The following is a 22,839-nucleotide window of genomic DNA, read 5'->3' as shown; positions in this document are numbered from 1 at the left end:
GAGCCACTCCTCTGGTTTCCCAAAGTACCAAATTGAATGCCCTCTCCAACCTCACATTCACATCTGTTATTTATTTATGTAACAAATCCCCTCCAACAAACTAACTGGTGTCACAGTCCCTAACCGGTTTTCCTTCCTCTCATATATCCTAACAAATTGAAATTTATGTTTTGATTTGTTGGTATCCTATTATTTCCTTATTTGTTATGTTTCTCTATATCCTACCAGTTATTGGCTATGTTTCTCACACTTTAAAGGCACAGCTGTTTCTTTTATGATGGATCTGGCAGCATGAAATTGTTCTTTTTTCAAGAAATAAAAACAAATCACCAGTTAATTTAATGCCAACTATTTTACTCTTCAGCAATCACTGATTGATTTAAGTGCAAGACTGATTAACAACTTGGTTTGTTTCAATCCTCATTTACTGTTTGGTGATACTTGGTAGGGATTTATATTTGTAAGGAACTTGAATATCCAGCACATGGTCCCAAACATAAGAGATTGTAGAGTTGGAATACTGATACCAAATGTTACATACAAAACCTTATATGTTTATAGAGCAACTAACTAGTTCTAACAACATCAAATGGAATGATGAAATCTGCTCTGACAATAATTCTAATGTTATTTCTTAACTTGACAGCCTTCTCAAATTGAGTAAATTCTTTCCATCAATCCACTTGATTTTTGGTTAGCAGGGAGCATGGTCCTTGACTGCTAATAATCTGATCTTTGGACTATTACATGAAGTTAAGATATGTCATATGTGCAATATGCTACCTCCTATGTGCTTAAGTGCTTCACCTAAGTCTATTAATATCTGTTTAAGCCTTGAGAAACCTACATTAGGAACAAAATAATCTTCATTGGATACGTTGCATTCTTGTTTCTGATTTAGATGCTGAAAGATATGCTAACTCTCAATAAAACCAACAAGTTGCATTCTTGTTTCTGATTTAGATAATTGATGTTGGATCCCCTTTTGTCTATAAAACTCTACCTGTTATTGTTGAATCTAGGAATGACTTATATGGGTTGTGGAAAATTGGATACATTGGCAAAATTGTATGAGGAGCTGGATCCTGCATTTAAGGAGAAAATTGAACGTATTATATCATGCAATGGTCCAGGTAGTTGTCTTCTTCGCCTGGTGCAGATAGCGCATAAATGCAACAGCTTTCCTAGTCAATTGTGTGATATTTTCATGGAAAAATATCAAGCAATTAATCCAAGTTTGAATTTCTATTCATTCGACATCAATGGTATTTCCATGAATATCACACTAGAAGATGTTCTTTTCATAACCGGGTTACTAGTTTATGGGAAACCCGTTATCTCAGATACTAGCCGTGATGAAGATGCATTCTCATCCATATTTGGGATAAATCAAACTACTGTTAGTATTGCTAAGTTAAAAGAAATTGCATGTGGGGAAAGGTCAGAGGATAAGAAGATGTATGTTGTACTGTTGATGGTGATCACTTGCATAGTGGTCCCATCAGAGGATGGACATAGATGTTGCCCCTCATACGTTCAATTCGTTAAGAATTTGGACGATGTGAACAGCTATGCATGGGGGGCTGCTTTACTCTCGTTCCTATATAGTGGGATGAGAAAGTACAAAAGTCGAGACAAGAAATATTTTGATGGGAACGCCTGGGTATTATTGGTAAGTAAATACATAATTTTTTTGTTGAATTTTTTTTTATTTATGATTTTTGATATTGAAGGAGTTGATATGTTTTTTTTTTCCTTTTATAGAGTTTTTTGTTGTTCCACATTCTGAAGTTGCAGCAAGAACTTCAAATTGACCTCACAATGCAGCCGCCAACACCTGTGTTATTTTCGGCTATGAATTCATTGGAGAAGATTGGTCGAGACCAGTATTCAACATATGTGTCGAAAGTAACTGCTTTGTTAAACTCTGGATGTCACGGTAAGGCTAAATTTGCTTCTAAATTTATTTTAACTTGATCTGGCAGTCTTCTAAATTTTAATTTAATTTTTTCTATAAAACAGGATATTAAGTGGCACCCATATACAAGGGAGATGCTGCCTGCTATGCTCCAAGAACAAATTCCTTTCACCACCCGTCTATCACCACTGTTCTGCTTCAACTATGTGGAACACCATCTTCCTCATCTTCTTGCTAGACAATTTGAGGTGTTGGAAGGGTTGAATCTTGATGTTGCTCAAGATTCTCTTCAACCAATCGCTTTCAAGCATAACAAGGGGAAACATGGGTCTAACTTCCAAAAGCACTACGAAAAAGAGCTCTCAGCATGGAACAGGAGGCGCATTTTGGCTCTGGTATTTCATTCCCTCTTTTTTTTTTTAGTTCAAACGATAAAAACATGGGGTTTCTCCCAGCATAAATGATCAGTTCAGTTATTGTTCCTTCTGCTTTTTTTTTGTACTCCAAATGATAAAAACCAAGGGTGTTTACCCAGTAGAAATCACCAACTCTGTAATTGTTTCTTCTACTTTTCAGGAGCGGACCACCTCCCCCACCCAGATTGTTTCTCAATCTTCTCCGGAGCCGCAAGGCCCCCCCACCCAGGTGCGTCCAGAGGTTAGTATTTCAATCCCCCATTTTTTTAGGTTTAATAGCACTTTTGGTCATTGCCGATGTTAATGTTTATTCTGCTTTTCAGGTTCAGAACCCCCTGACAACCTCCCCCACCTAGGCGCGTCCAGAGGTCAGTATTTCAATCCCCCGTTTTTTTAGGTTTAATAGCACTTTTGGTCATTGCCGATGTTAATGTTTATTTTGCTTTTCAGGTTCAGACCACCCCCTGACCACCTCCCCCACCCAGACTAATTCTTCCTCTTCTACGGCGCTGGAAGGCACCCCCACCCGGGCGCGTTCAGAGGTCAGTATTTCAATCCCCCATTTTTTAAAGTTTAATAGCACTTTTGGTCATTGCCGATGTTAATGTTTATTCTGCTTTTCAGGTTCAGACCACCCCCCTGACCACCTCCCCCACCCAGACTAATTCTCCCTCTTCTACGGCACCCCCACCCGGGCGCGTCCAGAGGTGAGTGATACTTATTTATTTAAGTGAATTCGATTTATTTAATGGCACTTTTTAGGTGAGTGATACTTATTACTTTTATTTGATTTTCTATTTTATAATTGACAGGATGATAATAATTCTCCCTCTTCTACGGCGCCGGAAGGCACCCCCACCTGGGCGCGTCCAGAGGTGAGTGACACATATTTATTTAAGTGAATTCGATTTATTTAATAGCACTTTTTAGGTGAGTGATACTTATTAGTTTTATTTGATTTTCTATTTTATAATTGACAGGATGAGTTGCGCAAGGTGATGTTTATTTAATATTCAATTCAAATTAATATAGGAATCTCACATAGTAATCGACCAAATGGAAGTCGTTAAATTTTTTCTTCCAGTAATTGATTTATTTCTAACTTGTTTCAGTTTTTTTTGTACCAGGATGAATATGACAATGACCATATCCAACACGATCCTCCCCCTGACATTCAGAAAAATGTGTATGATTACTGCACCAAATTGGATCCGAAATCAAAAGACAAAGATCGGCAGGATTCTGAGTAAGATTCTATTACTAAACTTGCATGACATATCCACACTCAATCTATTTGTAATCCCTTTCTGAATCAAATACATTGTATTTCATTTGCTATTTCTTTGTTGTTAGGATTTTGATTCACTTTGGCCGTCAATATTTAACGCGTTTTGATCTTAATTGCATGAGATCAAAACAATGGGTGAATAATTTTGTTAGTGCTCTCACCTTTACCTTGTTTAATATTTTATTTGTACAATGTGAAAGCCTGATTTGATGTAATTTACTTGCATATTAATTCAACTTGCAGACAATTATGTTTGCTTCAAAATTTATCATGGCTGAACAAGAAATACAAAGGAGCAAAGTGACCCGTTACATTTTCAATGATTCACTTGTTGTGAGTATAAGCATCTTTACTTTTTCTGTTCTTTTATTGTTCTTAGTATAAAGAATCGGATAGCATCGGGGGAAGCCTGTAGTGTCTCTGTTGCACACCTCAATGATAGGGCCCGATTTGGTAAAATATATGAAAGGAGGCCTAAGATGTCTGTTGATGGCAGCACCTGATGTCAGTATGTCACTGCTTTTCAGCTAATGACCATTTCCTAAATAATAGAGTCTCGAGGGACTTGTAGGAATAATTGTAAACTGCCTATGAATAAGCAGTTAGTTAGAGAGTTGGTTATCTTTGAGTTAGTTAGAGGTTGGTGTAACTGAATTGTGGAATTCAGTTCTCTGTTTCTTGCTCAGAGATTGTAATCTTCTTCTCTAAGCTATTGAATAAAGTACAACTCCAATTCAGGAGTTCTACTCGATTTTCATGGAAATTCTTGTTGAATCTTTACCAGTTCTAACAGAATCTTGATTATTCATATAGTGAATTGATTTGTACATTCCATTTGATTTGTTATTGTAGGAAAACATTATTTGTAAGGAATTGGATGAATTTCGGATGGGAACTCGGGTATGTTGGAATGAGAAGCCGTATTTTTCATCTATTGTAAATAATATTGAAGTCGTCAACAAGTTGAAGGATTGCAAATTGGTAAGTTGTAATGTGTAGTTCTTCATTCTAAGTAGGTGCACCTCCAGCTAAGATGTCATCGAAATTTGTGTTATTTCGAGATTGTGAAGATTTGAAGCAAAATATTATTTCCCAAATATGATTTTTGTAATTGGTTTGAGATTCAAATCTTCACAATCTCGATATAACACAAATTTTTTTAAAAAATGATAAGGTTTGGGAAAGATAAATTATAAAGTCTAGAAACGAAATACTAGAATGTAGCTAGACTTGTTTTCATTTTACTTTTTAACTTAATAACCAATTACATGCATATGATTTATGTCAATAAGTTGTTTGTACTACATTATGATGTTCTTTGGGAAATCAATGTTGAGTCAAATATTTAGAGGGTAGAAAAAGGGGAAATGATCTTCAAAGACAAAAGATCAATTTACACTCAAAACAAAAAATAGATCACCGTTCTTGATAAAAAAAATAGATCTCGAAAGGGAAAAGATTTGGTTTCTTTTTTTTAATGTGGAAAGAAAGGGGAAAAATTGTTTAATTAAATCTATAAAAGCAAACAAACTCTGCTCTCAAAACAAAATTATGGAATCAGCAAACAGTAACACAAGCAAAGATCAAAGTAGTGAATGAAAACAAAAACTCAAATACCTTGCATGCAAGAGGAAGGTTTTAAGGTATGAGTAATTTTGGAAAAAAAGTGTCAACACAAATAAGCTTATGATAGAAAATGAGGAAGAAGAACATCAGAAAAAATAAAGAAAAGAGGAATGGATTAGCATAAAATGATAAAAACCAAACCTTGATGAGTTGTAGAAGACCAAGGAAGAAGAACAACAAATGGATTCACTAGTTCTTCTAGTAGAGAAGTGATGAATAGATAGGGAAAAGGTGAGATATGGAAATGAGAAGAGATAGGATGAATATGACAGAAGTTCAGAGTAAAAAGTGAGAGGGAAATTTGGAATGGATAAGAGATAAGATTTTTCCAATTTTTTTAATATTTCTCTTTCTAAGAGGTCAGACTACAACATATTGTTTTGGAAAAAAAATTGAATTTCTGAAAAACCAATAGGCTTAAAAGCATTTCTTGCCCCTGATGTATCATGTTTGTGCAAAAGACGCCCCTACTCTATTTTTGTCTATGTTTGTACCCTCAATGATTCTTAAAAGTATAGAAAGTACCCCTCCGTCAGTTTGACGTTAGTAAACTAACAGAGGGGCTGACGTGGCTTTTCTTTTTATTTTTCCCAATTGCCACGTGTATTATAAGAACAAAATAAATAATTCAAAACTCAAAAACCTATCATCTTCATCTCTTCCCCTATGATCTTCATCTTCTTGTCCATGGTATACAACAACAAAAACCCAGAAAAAATAAAAACCCAACAAATCCATGAACACCCAAAACCACCGAAACCCATTATCCAAAAAACTAGCAAAATTACATAGATAGAACCTTGACAAATCTCAAGCCAAAAGCCTCAACTTGAAAGAAACTTAACAAAAATACTCAAAAACACTCATAAAACCCAAAAGAGAAGAAACCCCAAAACCCAGAAACTCCCCCAACGGTCATATGAGAAGCCACTAAAAGTCCGTAAGTGACAAATATATATCTTCTTCATCATCTTCATCTAAAATTCCAGAAACTCACGAGCAAATCCAATTTTTTTCCATCATATCACATGTATACCACAAATTTCATAAGCAGATCCAAAAATTCTTTAACAAAGGTAACGAAATCAAAATCCATACACAAGAATACATAATATGATTTCGTAACATATCTAAATGTAACCGGTTATCAAGAAATCAGAAGGTAAAGACAAAAATAAGCTACAAGGTGCACTATGAAGGGGAAAAGCTCGTGCAAAAAAATGTATGGCAGGAAAAGCCATCATACTCTAATGTGGTTTTAACCCATCATACTCAATGGCAAAACCACCGGCCCCAAAATATTCTACTTTTCTTTGTCAAAACCTCTTCTCTGTTCGCCTCCCTCTTCTTCAGTTCCGCTTCCAAATTTGAAAACTCAGAAATTTGTGTCATAACCAAGAAATTTGAGATGAACCCAGATCCAAAAAGAGAGGTTGATGGGTGAACGTGAAGAGAGGAGAAGGCGTTCAACGGCTTCTTCGGCGGTGGAATAGAGGGCTGGATCCAAGGAGGGTGCAGTCATAGAGAAGTGTGGCGGTGGAACTCGGATCTGTATCTGAGATGCATGCGAGGGTGTCCAACGACTCCTTTCTTTGTTCTAGACTCAGATTCATAGAGAGGGGACATAGATCTTCAAGAAAGTACCTTCCTTTCTGAAAAAGGACGTCGCCGGAGAACACGACCAGAGACGACAATCGGCGGCGGAATGACGGCGGCGACAACAAAGGGACTTTTTGTGGCTTCTCATCTTACCGTTGGTTTGCAAAGATGAAGTTAATGGGGGTTGATGACTTGATGTAGTTGGGTTTGGGACTTTAGGGTTTCAATTTTCAATTTCTAAAGTTTTTTTAAAAAAACTAATTTCTCAAGTAAATTACTTGTTGAGGAAAATCTTTTCTTCCCCAAGAAAAAGAAAAAAAAGGATGAATTTTTATTTTCAAGTTTTTTTTTTCTGAATTTTTTTGTTGTATACAATGGAGAAGAAGATGAAGATCATAGAAGAGATGAAGATGATAGGTTTCTTGGTTTTGAATTTTTTTTCTTATAATCCACGTGGCAATTGGAAAAAATAAAAAGAAAAGCCACGTCAGCCCCTCTGTTAGTTTTCTAACGTCAAACTGACGGAGGGGTACTTTCTATACTTTTAGAATCATTGAGGGTACAAACATAGACAAAAATAGAGTGGGGGTGTCTTTTGCACAAACATGATACATTAGGGGCTAGAAATGCTTTTAAGCCAAACCAATAAGATGAGTAAGACAGAAAATTAGAGAGGGAAGAGAAACATAGCGGGAATAACGAATGAAGAAGAAAACTTAAAATAATCTGAAAAAATGAGAGAAGGACACGTAACCCAGTTAGGGGTTTCTTTTCTTAGAGTGTATTGATTTCAACAATGCAACAAACCTTAGGATATGCTTAAATTTATAGCACCTAAATTAGTTAAATAAGTTAACTACATGATTAAAAAAAACATGAATAGCATGAACTAAACCACCCAAGCATACACTAAACCCCCAGTTCACGCTATACGTTGTAAATGTGATCGAAGAGAATTGTATTATGATATACTATATAACGTAAGAAAATACTCTTTATGTTCCTAATTATAAGACCCTTGAAGCAATCATGTTTATTAAGAAAACATGTAATGAGGTTAGTTAATGTGGCCTTAAAATAGTTTATAATATCTTCCACATTCACCATTAATTAACGTATTAGGTAGTGTTGAAGAAAATTAATTAATGTTTGTACTCATAATTTTGGAATTACAAAAGTTTAATGAGTGTAAGGATATATATATATATATATATATATATATGAAAATGAGTAATAATTGTTTCTAAAATTTAGTATAATGTCTTATATAAAGGGACATCGAAACTTATCTAAGGGGTCTTATAAGTAAGATTGTATGGAGTATTATATAATTAACTTGTATTGTAGTGTGGTATCATTGGTATTAAAAATTGTATTGAAAACGGTTGATTTTTTGCTGTGATGTATAATTAATTCTACTGGATTGAATAAAGTATGTAAACAATAAACAAGAGAGGCAAGATACATGGATTGTAAGATTTCACACGTGTGCCTCGATTTTATGTAAAATTTTAATCCATTTGATCAACTAAGAGAGGCAAAGCTTGTGCACTAAAGTAAGTTGTTTCTTCAATCACTATCTAGAGCAAGAACCCTTCACTATTAGGTGCAAATTGTCCACTATAATGTCCTGCGTATCATTTCTTTCAAGTTTAAAGAGTTGGTGGTGTGTTGAACTTGTAATCAGGCCTCTTGTTGGCAAGGAATTCTCATATTAATTTGTGCTCTTGCTAGGACCTTCTAAAGTATTAGGCCTCTTGTTGGCAGGGAATTCTCATATTAATTTGTGCTATTAGCTTAGTTATGGCTTTTTCATGTATCTTATTTTTCTCTGCTTTTTTTTTTCCTTTTTTCCACTCTTATCTCTTTCTCTTAGTATATGGGCTTTATCACCCCTTGTATTATCTTATATGCAAGTTTTTTAGCCTTTAAAAAAAGGTTTAAAGAGCTAGTCTTGTAAAAACCCATCATATAATTTGAAGTTCTATTATTCAAAAGAGACTTCTTCATAGCAAGTGGGACAACTACATAATCAGTATGCCATAAATCTAGTTAAAAAAACTTTGAAATACAATTTTCTAAGATTTTGCTGCATAGCCTATTTCTATTATGAGAATCTCCTAGCCAATATGTACTCTAATCTCATAAGTACAAATGGATCATAATACGTAGCAATTAATGTCTTCTAGTCTTTAGAGTTGAGACACTTGCAACACCTTCTTATGTGCTTAACTAAATTGGTAAGTTTGGAGAAAAAAAAAAGAATTAACACGAGTAACTATCAAAAATATTGTATGAGAAGGGAAAACTGGTTGCATGTGAAGTCAATACCATTACCAGCTCTGCAAGCTTCAATCTTGAGTCAAGAAGTGCTTTAAGAGTAATGCTTGCACCTATAGAGAGTCCAACATAGAAGCATGTAAGCCCAACTTTCATATCAGAACAACATTAATGAACATTCAACTTTGCTTGCTCATTTTTCTAGTACAAAAGTTTGATATCAAATAAGGATCAGATGTTTTACTGGTATATGTCTGAAAGCTAGCCAGTGGACTATGTAAAAGAATAGAAAAATAAGTAAAGATGAGTGTCAACATCCAATTTTATCCGTCATCATTTGATTACATTTTTTATTCATTTTGTTACTTATTATTATTATTATTATTATTATTATTATTATAACTAAATAAAAAACAAAAAAAGGTAAATAAAAAAAAGATCAAACAAAGAAAGCAGAGAAGAAAGAAAATAAAAAGAAGAGATGGTCACATAGCAGATTCAGGAAAAAAGCAAGAAAAACTTAATGAGCAAGGAAGTAAAAAGTCAAGAATTGGGGAAAGCAAGCCACTTGCAGTGGCAGTGACAAGTAAGAGAATGGAAAGATGATGTGAAAATTGGCACAATAGGAGATATAGAAGGGAAAGGTGGTGTTGTAGGAAATGGGAGAAGCAAAGCCGCAATTTTGAAAAATTTTGGGACAATGAGAGATGATTGCAGAGCTTTCTTAGGAAGCTCTACAACCAGTAATTACAAAGTATGATTCAGCAGCTTATGGGGCAGCTGGATCACTGCCTTTAAGTACTATAAATAGAGGTGAGAAGAAGAGGAGAAAGAAGAAGGAATTAATTTCATTGAAAAGGCACAATCCTTGAAGTTCAACAAGGGGAAGATGAGCAAATTCAATCACAAATTCAGCCTCAGCTTGCTTCAAACAAGTAGGCCATCCATTATTATATGTTTTGATGTTTAAGTATACATATGTGTGTTATATTGCTGTGAATGCTCTGTTGTTACTCTCATGTCTTCAATGCCTATTTAGTTTCTAATAAGAATACAAAGTGGTCCTAATAGAACTGAGAGTTTACAAATACAAAGTAAAGGCAAAAATGTGAAACAACAGTGAAGCTTCATTTTCCTAAGCCCTATTTCTTAATCAGTAATTAGCATCTTCCATGGACTCTACTCTTTTGATTCCGATCAAGCCCGAACCATCTCCGCTCGCACCGTACTACCGTAGCCAAAGGTGTCACGCTGTCATGCATGACCATTACGCCGTGAAACTGCTGTCGTGCCTCTGTCTCGACCTCTTTCTTATGTTTACTAGCTCGCACGTTTGCAATTTAGTTCTTTCTAAAAAATATTTAGTACTTCAGATATGGGTTATAGATTCATTTTTCATATTTAAATTTTTTTGGAATGTAAAACACATAGGTAAGTTTGTCCAACTTGCTAACTAGTATATTGGAAAAGTAAAGCAATTAATGATTGCATCAAGACTACATCATGCTAAAACTTCATCTAGGGTGTCTGCGATGACAAGTGAACACATAGAAACAACAAAGCCTCTTGCCAAATAGTCATTTACACTGGTGTTGCCCCTGGAAAAAAGTCCTAGAGGGTTAAAATCATGGTTATGAAAGCATTGTAAAAACTCATACACGATTCCATATACATGGATACATTACCATTTTTGTGCACTTCAATAAGGAAAAAGCGACAATCAACGTTGTCCAACATTATTGAGTAACCTAGAAGAATTTCAAATACTTAAAAGAAGAGTTGAAGATGTAGAACAATTTGGTTTGTCTTTATCTTTGAAGAGTTCTACAATTAGCAAGAAAGAAAATGGATTATCCAAGTCTATTAAAGCTTCTTTCCACCTGATGTAATGGTAGATGTTGATATAAAGGTGATGAGAGGCCTTTATGCTAATGTCTTAAAAACTTCACAATTTGTTCAAATGATAAAAGTCGTTAATAAGGGGCGTAAAGGTTACAAACCCCCTCTTTTAAAAAGCCAAGAATTATATTATTGAGCATTGTTGGGAAAGATTTAGCTCTATCAAAGACACTTGATATCATCAAGGAGTCTTTATTGTTTCATATGGGTGGAGCAACATGAAGCAAATGTCGATGATCAATGTTCTTGTTGTGAATAACATAACATCAATGTTTATGTATGCAGAGAACTTCCGCGAAGTTGAAAACATTGAGGTTGCTATTGCTCAATATTTTCTTAGAGTCATTGAAGAAGTGGGCCTATCTAGTGTTCTACAAATTGTGATTGATAATGCCACAAATTGCAAGGCAGCTGGGAGAGGAATACAAAAGGTTCACAAACATATTTTTTGGTCTTCTTGTGTCGTGCACACTTAAATTTAATTTTCAAAGATTTTGTTGAAGCATCTGAATGGATGAGAAACACGTATAAACATGGAAAATAATAGTTAAGTACATAATTAGTCATGGTCAGACCTTAACAATCTTCAGTTGCTAAAAGTTGCAAAAGCTAGATTTGCATCACACTATATTTTACTTAAGCAGGTGTATGAATGTAGAGAATGAGTAAAACAAAGAGATAAGATAGTAATGAATGTTTTAGTTGCTGAAACAATTCACAGTGACAACTTTTGGGGGGAAGTTGAAAATGTGATTAGCATAAAAAAACCAAGTTATGTGTTGATTAAGTTTGTTTATGGTGAAAGTCCAAAGAATGGGAGAGTTTTATGAAAAGATGAACATGGTGCTTGGAGATAATGAGGAGAAACAAATATTTATATTGCTATTCTGAAATGGAAAACATAATTACTACAAGGCGAATAAAAATGAATTACACTATCCATTGAATTAGTTTTGTATTGACCCCTAAATTTTATGACACTCGTTACCTTGAGACAACAGCTCCATGAGGTATAGCTTGAAAGGCTCCAAACAAGGATGAGGAAGTGATCACTACAATAATGCAAGCATTTAAAAAATCACAGGAGAAAAAGCTTTTACGAGACAAATTTGCAATTTTTCACATGAAAAAAAGACATATATGCAATTACTGCAGTCCAAGTAGATGTTGTGATGACAGATGTTATTGATTGGTGGTCAACTTATGGTTCTAAAACTCCTGAACTAGCAGAGGTTGCAAAAACGCAAACTAAAAACCCAATCTGACGATAAAGAAGTCAATAAGATATAATGATGATCGAAACATGCTAGAAACCTTATTAACATAGAAAACCGATCCTTAGAACCATGGCACACACAACTAACGATTTTACTTAAATAAAGTTGCAGTGGCACACGATGATGGTGCTTTAGGGGTGCCATTAAGGGGGCCAACTACTTTTTTCTTGGCAAATGGATCAATTGTCAACTGTTTTCTTCTTGCTTCTTATTTCCTTGGAGATACCTTGTTTTTCCAATGGTCATTACTCATTGCTTGCAATCAACACCCAATGACCTCCTCCATAGTTATACTCATAATTTTCTTAAGAAAAATTCGGAGTGTCATAAACCTCTCTAGCCCCTTCTGATTTTCTTTCCCTTTCTTTTAAACCAAACACCCTAAAAAATCATCCCACTTTTCATTCTTTTTCTTTCTTTTCTTTCCTTCCACTTTTCTATCCGAAACAAACAAAGCCTAATGGCAGAAGATGCAAAACCAAATACACTCATTCTTCTCCGCAGCCCCAAAGAATAGAATTTGAATAAGAATTAAGAATAAGAATTTCCCTACTAAAATTCTGCACCACAACAAAATATGAAAGACTATTAACAATTTAACAATCCTCATCAATCACATTCAAGGGCCGTGGGCCTTCCCACCCAGCTTCCAGGCTTATGCCTTAGTCCATTTTCACTCATCAAACAAACAAACCAAAACCATAAGTTCAGAACCCAAAAAAGCAAAGAAAAAGTAAAATAGAACAAGGCATCAGCATATTATATTACATTATTACATTATTTACATTATTGTAACAAAAATATTATACTACATTATTACAGGCCGAAAACAAAGGCAGGCCACACTATGGGCTTGAACCTGGAATATTCTTCAACCACATGACGTGGCCACCAAGAAAAAGACATCAACCAGTGGGCCCCGCTCCTCCTCTCAACGGCACAGATCACGCCACCGAATTCACCGCTGCAGCATCACGAGTCATACACGGGCTTGGGCTTTGTACCACAGACAAAACCCCTAACCGCACTAACCTACCCACCAGTCATTTCACCCTCTATATATAACCTTTTCCCCTAAACCCTATTTCATCGTTCACGTTTCTTCTACAATCAACTGCTACTTCTTCATCCACTCTCACTCTCTCAACAACCATGGGTAATCACTCACTCACTCACAGCCTCTTCATGATTTTCCTTTTCTGTTTGATTTTTCTCTTTAATCGCTTCAGTTAGTTCGATCTGATCTGAATTTTTGTTGAATTTTGTTTCCATGTTTGAGATCAGGCAAGATCAAGATCGGAATTAACGGTAAATATTCTTCATCCTTCGATCTATGTTCTTCTCTGGCTAGATCGGATCTATGATCTATCGTGTTGTATTACTGTTTGGAATTTCGTTTTTGTTGAATATTGTTTGGTTTGCTCACAGGATTCGGAAGGATCGGGCGTTTGGTGGCCAGAGTTGCTCTTACCAGAGACGATGTTGAACTTGTTGCTGTTAACGATCCATTCATCACCACCGATTACATGGTACAAAACTCTTACTGAATTTTTCCGATCGGATTTTGGTTTAACGTGATTTTGTAGATCTGATTCGTGTTTGTTTTTGTGTTTTGTGTGCAGACATACATGTTTAAGTATGACAGTGTTCACGGTCCATGGAAGCACCACGAGGTCACTGTCAAGGACGCTAACACCCTTCTCTTTGGTGATAAGCCAGTCACTGTATTTGCAAACAGGTATTGTTTCCAATCTCAGATTGCTATGCATGTTATTATTTAATTTAATTTTTTTTTTAGTTAGATTTTAGTTCATTTGAAAATTACCTGTGTAATTGTTGAAGGTGTGGTATGTGGAAATTAAGTCTTGTTATGTTATTATTATTGATTTATTGATGCATTATGGGTTGGTTTAATTGATCCCTAAACTATGTGCGGAGATCCCAATGTTATTGATGTTTGTTTTTTTTAATCTGAAAGTACGGTGTTAGGCTTTAGTTTCATTCGATAATTACCTGTGAAGTTGTTTGTGTCCAAGGTGCGTTGTGTGGAAATGAATGGTTGATTGTTGTTATTGTTGAATCATATTTATACAACATTGGCTTTAACTATCCTGTATACTATGTGCTTCAGGAACCCAGAGGAGATCCCATGGGGTCAGACCGGAGCTGATATTGTTGTGGAGTCCACTGGAGTTTTCACTGACAAGGACAAGGCTGCTGCCCATTTGAAGGTTTGAATATCCGTGGCTTGCATTTTCTGTTGTTTAATTTTCTGTTAAGACTCATGACAATTCCTTAATTAGTGCTTATACATGTATATGCTTGTTATTAAGTGGTCTGTTTTCATGTAGTTTGGTCTGATTGCGACATATTGCTTGAACTTGCCTATACTTCATAGATTTGTTGCTTTCATGCATGATGCATCTCACTTTTTTTTTTCCGAAAACAGCCATGTGATTTATCAGGTCTATGTAGTTACTCGTTTGTGAAGTCTTAAGCTTTTTAACCAACTTTGAATTCAGTTCTAGTTAGCTACCGGCCTTCCACATCTGAAGTTATATCTAATTGTTTGTAAATGGTATCGAAAAACTTTGTCATTCTTTTTAACTAACTTTGGTTTGATTGATACAGGGTGGTGCCAAGAAGGTTATTATCTCTGCCCCCAGCAAAGATGCTCCCATGTTTGTTGTAGGTGTTAACGAGCATGAGTACAAGCCAGAGCTTAACATCATTTCCAATGCTAGCTGCACAACCAACTGCCTTGCCCCCCTTGCCAAGGTTTCCTTTCTTACCTTGCTGATATTTGTTACTCGGATTTTAGTTCTGCTTTGGCTGCTTGATGTCTTACATTTAGCTTATCATTTTTGTAGGTTATTAATGACAGATTTGGCATTGTTGAGGGTTTGATGACCACTGTTCATTCCATCACTGGTGGGTTTATTACTAGTTAGTTACGATTGCATTTCTTATCTCATGGCTTGCTAATTCATGTTTCCCATGCTGTTGTGCAAATCAGCCACTCAGAAGACTGTTGATGGGCCATCCGCAAAAGACTGGAGAGGTGGAAGGGCTGCCTCATTCAACATCATTCCCAGCAGCACTGGAGCTGCTAAGGTGAGATGTTTGGCACCACATGTGGTGTTTCACATCACACTCTTTACCAGCAACCTTTTGTTGTTCATAGTCACTGTTATCTGATGTTTTATTTCATTTTTTCTTTCTCAAGGCTGTTGGCAAAGTGCTTCCTGCTTTGAATGGAAAATTGACCGGGATGGCATTCCGTGTTCCTACTGTGGATGTCTCAGTTGTTGACCTCACAGTCAGACTGGAGAAGGCTGCCACCTATGATCAAATTAAAGCTGCTATCAAGTAAGGGCACAATGCATGTGTTCTCCTCTTGGAGTTGTGTTTCAGAAGCACTTAATTTGAACTATAGTTTATGAGGACTTAAATGTTCTATTATGATATCTGCAAAGATGGCTGCATTATTTCTCCCTAATCCCCTTTCATCTGGTTTGCAATATAGTTAATATTTGTGTCTTTGACAGGGAGGAGTCTGAGGGCAAATTGAAGGGAATCCTCGGTTACACTGAAGATGATGTGGTCTCAACTGACTTCATTGGCGACAACAGGTAAACGTTCTTACTTCTTAGCAGCAGCTTACAAGTTGTTAATTACAGGTTGCTACTGATGGTGTCTATCCTAAATTTCATTATCAAGTGGTTTAGATACAATACTAAAAATGCTTTATGCTTTCGACAAAAGGAATGGACTCCCTTTTATGTATTTGAGTCGGTAATTATTATTCACTGATTTCGTAATTAATATTTCAGGTCAAGTATCTTTGATGCCAAGGCTGGAATTGCTTTGAATGACAACTTTGTCAAGCTTGTCTCGTGGTATGACAACGAGATGGGATACAGGTAATCAACATCATACTATTTTTCTTTAATATTTTTTCCTTCGGATGATTGTTCTTTTCGTGTTGATTTCAAAAAGTAGTGGAATCCATGGTGGTTTCTTTTCCACCATAGTTTATTCCCAGTTGGTTGCTAAAAGTAGTGGAATCCACCTAGTTATGAAGTTGCTTTGCTTTTGATTAAGTTTTCTAATTCCTCGTTTCTGTTGTTTTGCAGCACCCGTGTGGTTGACCTGATCGTGCATGTTGCAAAATCTCTTTAAGGTGTTGGTGCTGCAAAGTGACCAACTGGCTTAAGTGTGTTTCTTGCAATGTATCTCGTTCAAGTTACGCTTCTTGACCTTGACCGATTGAAATGTCAGTAATAAATTGGTTTCTCGAACTCATGAAGTTGCTCCATGATGAGCGTTAGTTTTTTGGTTGCTTAATACATTGAGGGATCAACTGTTTCAGATTTTTACGTATTTTTGAGTAATCGGCTTTTTGTTAATGTGATAATAGATGGTTTTCATCATTGGTTGCATATGTTGGGAAATGAGCAAATAAAATTGGTAACTTAATGGTCTCAACAATGTTGGGAAATGAGCAAATAAAATTGTTAACTTAATGGTATCAAATTTTTTGAACGAAGGTTGGATGAAGAATTGATATCTCATGTTGATTTTTATGTGGAAATCCATATTATATGAAGTCGGCAGCTTATATAATGAATGTAGCTTTAACTAACCAGAATTAACTGAAATAATTCGTAGTTGAATGAGAGTAAACAGCTTCTGGGACTTCCTCGTAGTTTAGAGAGATTCCAGAAGTTGAAAAAGATTACTTTGGATGGAAAAATTAAACCCTGATTATTCTTCGGGTAATGAAGCCAATGGTAGATGGTTGTTTGTTTGGATTTATATTTTATTATAAGCACTTTCAATTCAACTTCTTTGGAATAGTTTTTAGTTGTAAGCATTACTAAGGGTTTTCTATGAATTTAATTTTGCTTATTACCTACGTCGGAGTCTAATTCAAGTTGTGACTTACTGGGAAGAAAAGTGACTTATTGCGGGGTAGTCCAATCAAGCTGTGCTTCATCGGACAGTTAGTTGACACCCTTATTATTCAATTTAATATAAGAGAAAGGAGAGGCCAATATATTTTATAAACTAGATGGGAGGTTAATACAATATCGGTAAAACTTCATGGGAGGAGATGAGTGCAATTCCCCTTCAATATTCTATAATAAGATTGATGTGTTATTACATATACATATTGAGAATTATCTATGAAAGTTTTATGATAGAGTATTTTATTACATTCGATATGTAATTTGTGGAGCGGGTGTACCTTGTACGTATGGTTGGAAATGAGGATGTTCAGGGGTGAACCTTGGAGAGAAGTAATTTATTTTTTCAATTTGTCATTTGGGTTATATTTGAATGTCTTCTGTTAAACCTATACCCCTGTTCGAGTCTCTTCTAATAGGATGGGTATGGGTCTTAAATCTAACCAAGTTAATATATCACTGAACAATGATTTCGTGAGTTATTAAGTTGGAATAACTTCTGGTCATCGCAGCTGTGCTGTCGGTGCCACTCGAAGGAGGCAGGATGTCTTTAGTAGGTGAAAAGACGAGACAATAAAAAGTAAATATAGTTGTAATTACATTGATATTCAATATTTTAAGGTCAAGAGGGGCCTTCCATATACGCAGGACAATTCATTCAACTTGCTTGCCAAGGCATCCGCCACACGATTTTAATCCGACTAATAGGGAAGTAGTTCACATTCAAAGTCCAAAGCCAAACAATCTTGAATAGAAAGAATTAAATTAGGATGCTACGGACTTCCCCATTGTACCAGCAGCTCAACAACCTCTTTAGTGTTTGAGTTACAACTTACAAGCTACATCACGAATACCCAGCTCCAAGCATGCGTCAAACCCTCATGCACAGCCAGCAGCTCTGCCTTGAATGCACAGGCTGCACCATACGAACATGAGAAACCAGACATTAGACATCCAACGACCAGCAGCATCTTGAACCACGCCACCTTCACCCATTTAATATATGCCCTCAACCCAGCTCCCATCAGTGTTCAATTGAACTGGTGCGTTGCCTGCAGGAGCGATTGTAAAACCATGGTTCGCAACTTGGTATCATCTTCCCCCACCGATTGAACTCATTCACAGCGATGTGTACCTGTAGTAAAACTATCTGAACAGGCCAAGCTTGGGGATCAAACACATATCTGTATCACTATTTTCAAATGCACTAGAAAACGGCCGCGGAAAGCTCCTGTTGCCGGACACTGAAGAAGATGAAAGAACCAATTGCTGAATTGCATAGAGCCAGGAAGAACTGAAAGCAAAGGTACAGTACAAAATGGTCCCAAACGTTCGCATAACCATTGTTCCTGAATATATTTAAAAAAGAAATTTAACCAAACCTTACTTTTTTAAACAAAAAAAATGTAAAGCGTTACTAGTTATGAAATGATGGATTACTTAATTATCTTTTAGTTCAAAAAAAAAAGGTGTTGAGGTCACTTCCGGTTTATCTTTTTTTTTAAGAACTCCGGTTTATCTTTTACTCTTGGAAATATAATATTTTCAAGAGTTTTGGTGGGGTGAAGATAGATAATACCGTGAAGTGGACTTTGAAAAATAAAGCGGATTAATGTACTTCAAGAACAAACGTCTAACTGATTAGATATAAATAAATCTTTGAAGGTTTTTTTTGAAGCTAAATCTTTGAAGTTCATACCAAGAAAATAGTCTTTGAAGTCAATTATAACTAGGAGAAGAAGATAATTATCTTAATGCGGAGTTCTTTTTTTGAAAGTACAAAGTCAATTAAAAATCCGGCGTTGCATAAAAAATATTTACTATTATATATCAAATTATAATAGTAGTTTTAAAAAGTTAAAAAGAGATTTTTAAAAGAAAGAGAAGGTATCACATTTTATTATTTTTATTTATTTAAAATTTAACGCAATTAAGTTATTATCCAGAAAAACTTGAAAATTCGTCTTACAGATGATTTATGATAATTAAGATAACAAATTTGTGGATCTTGAATTTAACAGATGATATACATATCTTTGAGCACACACAAAAAAAAAAAAAAAAAAAAAACCTCTATATATTCCCTTGAATCCCTTTGATGTTAAATTGATATCTACCGTGACTGACATAGTAAGAGTAAAAAAGGCAGTCATGGAAACTGAAATTGTTACACATAATGATGAGGAGCAAAAGAGAAGAAATTTGGATGAAAAAGAAAAGGATATCAATGACTGGCTTCCCATCTCTAAATCCAGGAATGCAAAGTGGTGGTATTCTGCTTTTCACAATGTCACTGCCGTCGTTGGAGCTGGAGTCTTGGGTTTCCCCTACGCCATGTCTGAGCTTGGATGGTATGCATGTTTCTGTTTCACTTCATCCAAATTTTAATCTTGATTCCCCTTCAATAATTTGTGTCGAGAAAACCTCCGTGAAATACTAGTCCGGCTAAGATGTGAATGTTTGCAGCTTAAGATTAGCGTACATCTTGTCACACAAAAATAAATGTTAAATATGTTTTTGATCCATATAAAATCGGAAATTATTAATTTTGGTACCTAAAAAAGTTCTTTGGAATACCGCCTCAATTTGTGGAAATAGACCGTGAAGGACAATATACCTAAAGAAAAAGTAATTTGAAAGACTACTTTTTTAGTAATTTCAGTCTTGAATTTTGGTTTTAGTCACTCCCACCAACTCAAACCGTTGTATTTCCAAACTCAAGATTTTATGGGAATTGGAACAAACTCGGGATGTATTTCGAAGAGATTTTTTTTATGGACCAAACTCAAGAATCCTGATTTTATGGGAATTGGAAACATTTGGATGTTGATATTCTCGTCTCAAACATGATTAGTTGACTGTATAGTTTTAATGCAACCTTAGTTTCTTTGTTGTAACAGGGGTCCAGGAGTGGTAATTTTGGTCCTTTCATGGGTTTGCACTCTATACACTTCATGGCAAATGATTGAAATGCATGAGCCAGAGCCAGGGAAGGGAAAGAGGCTTGACAGGTACCATGAACTAGGGCAGCATGTATTTGGGGAAAAGTGGGGGTTGAGGATTGTGGTGCCTCAACAACTGATGGTGGAGGTGGGTCTTGGCATAGTTTACATGATCACTGGTGGAAAATCCCTCAAGAGGGCTTATGAGATTCTATGTATTGACTGTAAGCCCATCAAGACCACTTACTTCATCATGATGTTCTCTTCTGTTCATTATGTTCTCTCCCATCTCCCAAGTTTCAACTCCATCTCCGGTGTTTCCTTTGCTGCCGCTCTCATGTCCCTAAGGTAATTGGTGTCTCAATTTTCTATTTCACCAATAAAATTTTAATATGTACTATGGAATTCAAAATCACAATTTAAATCACTAAATCGCGTGATGTTATGACTGTTCGATTTAGTGGCTAGCTATATCATATTTTGTTCTAGTGTTTTGTTCCCTGTTTTTATTGGTGCTACTTTATTAAGAATTTATATGTATTATATGTGTGTACATATAGGAAGTATAATTAATTTTAAGATTTTTATAACCCTCTTCCCAATTTAGGTCAAAATCCTGATTTTGACTATTGTGATTTTTTTTACAAGAGGAAAATTAGCACTATGATTAGCACAATGAATAAATGTCACATGATAAACTTAAAATTTGTTTCAAAGTCTTTCTACATTAATATTAATAAATGTTGATAAGGTTCTACTTGTTTAACACATGTGAAGAAAAAAGAGATATTCACCAAAATTTCACATGACATTTTAGCCTTAAAATATACATTCTGGTACTAATATATCATGTAACAATTTTATTTTATATCTTGTGCAGTTACTCCGTGGTTGCATGGGGGGCTTCAATTCACAGGGGCGTTGTACCAAACGTGAGTTATGGCGGAAGATCTTCCACCACCGCCGGAAACGTGTTTGGCTTCTTTGGTGCTTTGGGGGACATAGCTTTTGGGTATGCTGGGCACAGCGTGATTTTGGAAATCCAAGCAACTTTGCCTTCTACACCTGAACAGCCTTCCAAAAAAGCAATGTGGAGAGGCACCTGGGTTGCTTATCTCATAGTGGCTGCGTGCTATTTTCCTATTGCAATCTTAGGTTACCGGTCTTTTGGAAACTCTGTTGAGGACAACATCCTTATGTCACTTGAACAACCTCGTTGGCTCATTGCAGCTGCAAACATTTTTGTTGTTGTTCATGTACTTGGAAGTTATCAGGTACATCAATTTCCACTCTCTCTCTCTCTCTCTAGAAAGTCGGATTATAATCTTTTCATGTCCCAAGATTTGGCTACGTTGAGCTAGAGACATGCGTGCCTAAGGTACTTAAAGTTCTCGCTCTCGAGGGGCGAAAAAATGTCCTCTCGCGAGCCATGGGCATGCAAGTCTAGTACCAATTTAGCTACTCCCTACATAAGATAAAATAAGTCATCACGCGGTTGATTAAGAAATTAATGGTTGAGATTAAAAGAACATTATAGTTTGTTAACCATGTACAAGTATATGATCACAATCACAACCATTGGTTTCTTAATCAACAGGTGTGAAGACTTGTTTTACCTCTACATCTCATGTCACACGTTTGTGAGACATTGAGTTTATCTCTCTCCTTAAAAATGTTCAAATGGTATCACATGTTCCATAGATATCCACACTGAGAGGAGAAGAATCACTTCTGGTAGCTTTTATGAATTGATAAATTTTGAAAGATTTAAACGTGAAACCGAAGAAGCTTTGTTTATGCATGTGTTATAACACCCAAATCTAATTAATTTTCTTGTTAGGTCTTTTCTGTTCCAGTGTTTGACATGACAGAATCATTCATGGTAAAAAAGTTGAAATTCAAACCAACTTGGTACCTTCGATTCATCAGTCGTAACATATACGTTGGTGAGTGTGATTCCCCCTCGAACACTATTGTAAGGTTTCATTTCACCATGCACTTAATTTCACATGTATCTAGTCTAACAATTGTAAATTTGTTTCTTATGTGTAGCATTCACGATGATCGTTGGAATTTCATTTCCTTTCTTTGGAGGGCTTCTCAGTTTCTTTGGTGGATTTTTCTTTGCTCCTACCACATACTTTGTAAGCAAAATATGTATAGTATCTCAAAAAACTAACATCTTACTAGCAAATGCTGATTTTAATTTCATTATTTTTTTGCAGCTTCCTTGCATAATGTGGCTTGTCCTCCACAAACCAAAGAGATTTAGCTGGTCTTGGATTTGTAATTGGGTATGTAGAACAAAAGTTTCTATGATATTGAATTTTTTATTTACCTTTTTCTGTATATGACTAATGATTTTTCTTGTTGTTGTCTCAGTTTTGCATCCTATTTGGATTGGCATTGATGCTTTTAGCTCCTATTGGCGGGTTGAGGCAGATCATCCTAGACTTTAAGACCTACAAGTTTTTCTCATGATCTCTTTAGCACAATGGCGACTGTAGAATCACTTTTTTCCCAACGACATTTTGTCAATGGATATTTTTATTTTTCTTTACAGTGATATTTAAACTCTTATTATGATATTTCAAGTGCTCTTATTTCATTATGACAACTTGGCA

The 22,839-nt window shown here is 35.6% G+C and overlaps 5 protein-coding genes across 6 annotated transcripts; all 5 read left to right on the top strand.

Annotated features, from left to right (window-relative positions):
* Nucleotides 1-1,217: 1,217 nt before the first annotated feature.
* LOC130714355 (protein MAINTENANCE OF MERISTEMS-like) lies at nucleotides 1,218-2,783 on the top strand. 2 transcript variants are annotated; one of them, XM_057564253.1, is made up of 5 exons: nucleotides 1,218-1,672; nucleotides 1,765-1,939; nucleotides 2,023-2,313; nucleotides 2,495-2,575; nucleotides 2,658-2,783. In XM_057564253.1, exons 1-3 carry the CDS (start codon nucleotides 1,274-1,276, stop codon nucleotides 2,028-2,030), a joined length of 582 nt encoding a protein of 193 aa, XP_057420236.1. In that variant the 5' UTR covers nucleotides 1,218-1,273; the 3' UTR covers nucleotides 2,031-2,313; nucleotides 2,495-2,575; nucleotides 2,658-2,783. The 2 variants fall into 2 exon arrangements, with proteins under 2 accessions (XP_057420236.1, XP_057420235.1); XM_057564252.1 differs by having other exon boundaries at nucleotides 1,765-2,313; nucleotides 2,495-2,783.
* Nucleotides 2,053-4,673, top strand: LOC130712941 (uncharacterized). The gene is made up of 9 exons (XM_057562753.1): nucleotides 2,053-2,313; nucleotides 2,495-2,579; nucleotides 2,658-2,702; nucleotides 2,785-2,876; nucleotides 3,147-3,209; nucleotides 3,462-3,580; nucleotides 3,688-3,769; nucleotides 3,866-3,955; nucleotides 4,475-4,673. Exons 1-9 carry the CDS (start codon nucleotides 2,053-2,055, stop codon nucleotides 4,619-4,621), a joined length of 984 nt encoding a protein of 327 aa, XP_057418736.1. The 3' UTR covers nucleotides 4,622-4,673.
* A 5,077-nt stretch (nucleotides 4,674-9,750) lies between these two features.
* LOC130713800 (uncharacterized) lies at nucleotides 9,751-13,368 on the top strand. The gene is made up of 3 exons (XM_057563607.1): nucleotides 9,751-10,062; nucleotides 11,312-11,457; nucleotides 13,126-13,368. The coding sequence occupies exons 1-3, from the start codon at nucleotides 10,017-10,019 to the stop codon at nucleotides 13,366-13,368; spliced, it is 435 nt and encodes a 144-aa protein (XP_057419590.1). The 5' UTR covers nucleotides 9,751-10,016.
* LOC130713799 (glyceraldehyde-3-phosphate dehydrogenase, cytosolic) lies at nucleotides 13,320-16,736 on the top strand. Its single transcript, XM_057563605.1, has 12 exons — nucleotides 13,320-13,459; nucleotides 13,588-13,611; nucleotides 13,732-13,832; nucleotides 13,926-14,041; nucleotides 14,435-14,534; nucleotides 14,935-15,081; nucleotides 15,174-15,234; nucleotides 15,320-15,417; nucleotides 15,530-15,672; nucleotides 15,852-15,935; nucleotides 16,137-16,226; nucleotides 16,440-16,736. The coding sequence occupies exons 1-12, from the start codon at nucleotides 13,456-13,458 to the stop codon at nucleotides 16,483-16,485; spliced, it is 1,014 nt and encodes a 337-aa protein (XP_057419588.1). The 5' UTR covers nucleotides 13,320-13,455; the 3' UTR covers nucleotides 16,486-16,736.
* A 148-nt stretch (nucleotides 16,737-16,884) lies between these two features.
* LOC130713798 (lysine histidine transporter 1-like) lies at nucleotides 16,885-22,746 on the top strand. The gene is made up of 7 exons (XM_057563604.1): nucleotides 16,885-19,624; nucleotides 20,174-20,563; nucleotides 21,096-21,489; nucleotides 22,056-22,161; nucleotides 22,268-22,359; nucleotides 22,441-22,509; nucleotides 22,598-22,746. The coding sequence occupies exons 1-7, from the start codon at nucleotides 19,425-19,427 to the stop codon at nucleotides 22,694-22,696; spliced, it is 1,350 nt and encodes a 449-aa protein (XP_057419587.1). The 5' UTR covers nucleotides 16,885-19,424; the 3' UTR covers nucleotides 22,697-22,746.
* The last annotated feature ends 93 nt before the right edge of the window (nucleotides 22,747-22,839 follow it).

Source organism: Lotus japonicus, chromosome 4 (assembly GCF_012489685.1).
Source record: "Lotus japonicus ecotype B-129 chromosome 4, LjGifu_v1.2".
NCBI classification, from domain to species: Eukaryota; Viridiplantae; Streptophyta; class Magnoliopsida; order Fabales; family Fabaceae; genus Lotus; species Lotus japonicus.
Note: the sequence above shows the minus strand (reverse complement) of the source record. Positions and strands in the feature narration are given on the sequence as shown.